Genomic DNA, 3,378 nt, shown 5'->3' with positions numbered 1-3,378 from the left:
CTCCTCAATTCACGCCATTTGTTACGGGGCCACGCACTGCAGCGTTCTGACCCCTTTGAGCTCCTTAATTGGCACTCATGGGGGAAGCAGTGCATTATGAGTGGTCCCCTAGCCCGACAAATAATCGGGACTCAGGTTTACTCCCTCAGGCTACTCGGCCTATTTCAGGGTCTGGCTTGCCCGTGGTCGGGTATTCCACAGCACTAAAGCTGCTAGTTTACTCCGCCGTCGTGCTGTTTGTGGCTCTCTGCGCTCGACGTCAATTACAGCACTTGTCGGAATATGGTTGCAGGACTGGAGATTCAGACTTGGTTGGTGACATCTCATCCCACTCGCAAGTAGGTGTAGGAAATCTGCACTTCAAATGTATCAGAGCCAACAGATTCGTGCCGCGTGTAGTTTCTGTCTCACCCCTGTGCTCCACTCCCAGCGTGCTTTTTTTGACGCGTCACTCAGGACTCCGATGAAAACAGTCCATCTGGAGACCTGAAGTTTGATGAGCTTGAAACATCACCAGACGCACACGACGAGTCTCCTCCACAGTCGGAAGCAGCAAGCACTCAAGCTCCAGGAACAGGAGCAGCTGAGGAAGGCGTCAACGACAGCTGTGAAGACGAAGCATCTGGCGATGCCGCGGCAGCAGCTCCAGAAGCAGCAGCAGATGACGAGGATGACGACTCCGACAGCAACTTCGGCCATCTTGTTTATGACGTTGTACATAGTGGTCAAGAGAGCACCGTGACAAATGCCGAGACCACAAGCGCCGAGCCGCATGATGCTCATGCAGCTGCTGGAGAATTAGCTGAGAAACATAAAGTGGAAAGGCAAGGGCGTTCGAGGTGGATGGGGCCGCTGGCTGGGGACTTGGAAACTGCCGGCAAGAAAATAACGAGCGTCGTAGGAAAATCTTATGTGTCAGCAAACCCACGAGTAGGAGGACTATCAGGTGAGGCTGCTTCCAGCAGCTCAAAGGCATCTCAACCTGTGGAGAGCAGGGGTTATAGATCGAAGTTGGCCTTGGGGGATTCGAATTCTCCCCACTATAAAGATTTGGGAAAACCTTATGACTTTCCGAATCTCAAGGCAGACGTAGGTCCACAGTATAGCAACAGCAACAAAACATGAGCATGGTTCCTATGCGAGCCGGCCTTTATGGAAAGTTAACGCTGCTCCAACAGCCTCCTAGATGCGGTGCGCGTCGTGTGCCTTGCGCATTTCAGAACTACGCATTCCTACGAGCAAAGCTACTAATGCTTCAAGCACACTTGGATAGCCTGTGCTCTCCCCATGACAAACCATTTCAAGGTAAGATAGACGAGCCAGTCACTGATTCGGCTTGAATCAAAGCGAAGCAACAGCTGCTGCAGCACCCGCCGCGCCTGTACGAGTCAATGCAGATAAGCATGCTCCGGAATTCCCGCACAGGGAGAGCTCCTTAAAATGTGACTTGCATGCTTGGCGTTAACTTTTATTGCCCTCTCCTGCGTATATTGGGGGACCCTGCAGCTAAGGTCGAGGCGGACTGTAATATACCCGGCGTTGGTACAGTGACGTTGCATATTGAGATTGTGGAGGAAGTAAGTACCTTGTTTGTTACTCACTTCAGGCCCTATTTGTGTCTGCAAGGACCAGTAGGGAGGCGAACAGCAATTTGAAGAGATAAATGCCTGGCGATAGTGCAATGCCTGGGGCAGTTCCAGCTGTGTCTGGCGTATCTTCGATTTCCCTGCAGGATGTGAAAAATCAAAACTTCTTAAGCCAAGTTAGGGGAAGACGATTATTAGAAAACCTGTTTGAAAGACGTCTGGCTCAGAGGGTTAGTCTTCCAGTCCTCGTGCGGCAATGGGACGTTTAGCTACAGTTGGGACCGTTGGCAAAGCGTTGTTGTGGGGTGGTGATGAAATTGCAGTTTGCACGCGATTTGTTGGCGCTAATAGAAGAGCTGAGCCTCAAGGTTTTAAAGCATGCACAACAGACAAAACGTATGTGGACCTGAAGCTACAAGCAGGACGCGCTCGATTTCTATTCTTTCACTTCTCAACGTCATGTTCGCAACTTGACCCTCCCTTGAGCGTGCACAGTTAGCAGCACAACTTGTATTTCCAAGTGCGACGCTGAGTTCGCAGGCACGCATGCCTGATTTGTTTGTGCTGCAGTGGCAAACGACCGTACAGAGCTTTTCTCTACAGTGATAGAAAAGCCAGCTGCTGCAGCTTGCATAGGCAAAGTTTCTTTGAAGATATTTGGTGATCCTTCAGTTTGTTATTTTTGTTTGCCGTTGTTTCGTTGTTCTACAATGCTGCCTTTTGAGTTTTCCGTTGACGCCTCGTCTAAAGCTAGCAAACATTGCACGAGCTTTTGTTCAATATGATGCAGGGATGAAAACAGATTGAAACGGGAGAACCGACCGCGGCGGTGAACAAAGGGAGCCAAAAACAAATGCAGCAATTGAAGCAGGCCATCATGCCAGCGGCTTTTCTGCGAAGGAGCTCGTTGAACCAGTGTTCACTGTTCAGGCGACAGCTGGAGACGCTGTGACAGCAGCTGCTTCAGATGTATCAACTGTAGGAGCCAGCGGAATCACCAAAAGTGAAGTGTCCGAAGAGGCAGGCTCTCCCAAAGGAGCACCTAAAGCCTTGCATAAAGGCGATTCTGATCTGCTATTGCAGAGACGAACCGTATTTTGGGCATAGAAAAACCACAGAAGCACCAGGTGAAGCACCTGCAAAAGCGAGTGTAGGCAATGAAAGCAAACAGACCGCCTTGGCGATTCGTGCTGCAGCAGATACACTTGTGAAAAGCTGCAGACGATGTACCCGTCACTTGATTTTGGAGTGTATTGCTGGGCCTGCAGCAATGCAGGGCTGATATTTTTGTGCTGCAGTGCCAATGCGCCAAGCAGACCGCTTTTCTACAGTGCTAGAAAAGCAGGCTGCTGGAGCCACCATGCGCAAAGCTTCTCTGAAGGCATTTTTTGGCCCCAAGTTAGTCCGTTTTATTCGCTGTTGTGCTCAAATAAAGACAGTGGCAAAGGAAATGGGAAAGGCTACGTCCAAATGTGATGGCGTGAACCAAAATTTGACCACATGCGTTATTTGGCCGAACACAGGAAGGCTTGGCTAGTGCGTCCGGTGGAAGTGGGACTGCGCTGAAGACACCAGGGTCGCGCCTTTACTGTCACTCCAGTGCAACTTTAGCAAATGTAGAAATGAGGTTTCGGCTTGCGCCGTATAATATTAGAGCTCAATGCTGAAGGCGGTGAGCTCCATAATAGGCACGCAGGAGTTGCCATGCGCGAATCGTAGGTAGGATCTCTGGTCCGCTGAACCACTGCGTTAACAATTATATTTAGAGGGCAGATAAAGGTAGAGAAATTTA

General features: G+C 50.1%; 1 protein-coding gene across 1 annotated transcript; it reads left to right on the top strand.

The window, feature by feature from the left end:
• Nucleotides 1-77: 77 nt before the first annotated feature.
• On the top strand, nt 78-1,996 carry ENH_00033110 (hypothetical protein, conserved; the record flags this gene model as incomplete). Its single annotated transcript, XM_013580256.1, has 7 exons — nt 78-190; nt 293-338; nt 457-1,089; nt 1,221-1,305; nt 1,507-1,577; nt 1,733-1,762; nt 1,910-1,996. The coding sequence occupies 7 exons, from the start codon at nt 78-80 to the stop codon at nt 1,994-1,996; spliced, it is 1,065 nt and encodes a 354-aa protein (XP_013435710.1).
• Between the last annotated feature and the right edge of the window lie 1,382 nt (nt 1,997-3,378).

This window comes from Eimeria necatrix, genomic scaffold (assembly GCF_000499385.1).
Source record: "Eimeria necatrix Houghton genomic scaffold, Enh_scaff2419, whole genome shotgun sequence".
Taxonomy (NCBI): Eukaryota; Apicomplexa; class Conoidasida; order Eucoccidiorida; family Eimeriidae; genus Eimeria; species Eimeria necatrix.
Note: the sequence above shows the minus strand (reverse complement) of the source record. Positions and strands in the feature narration are given on the sequence as shown.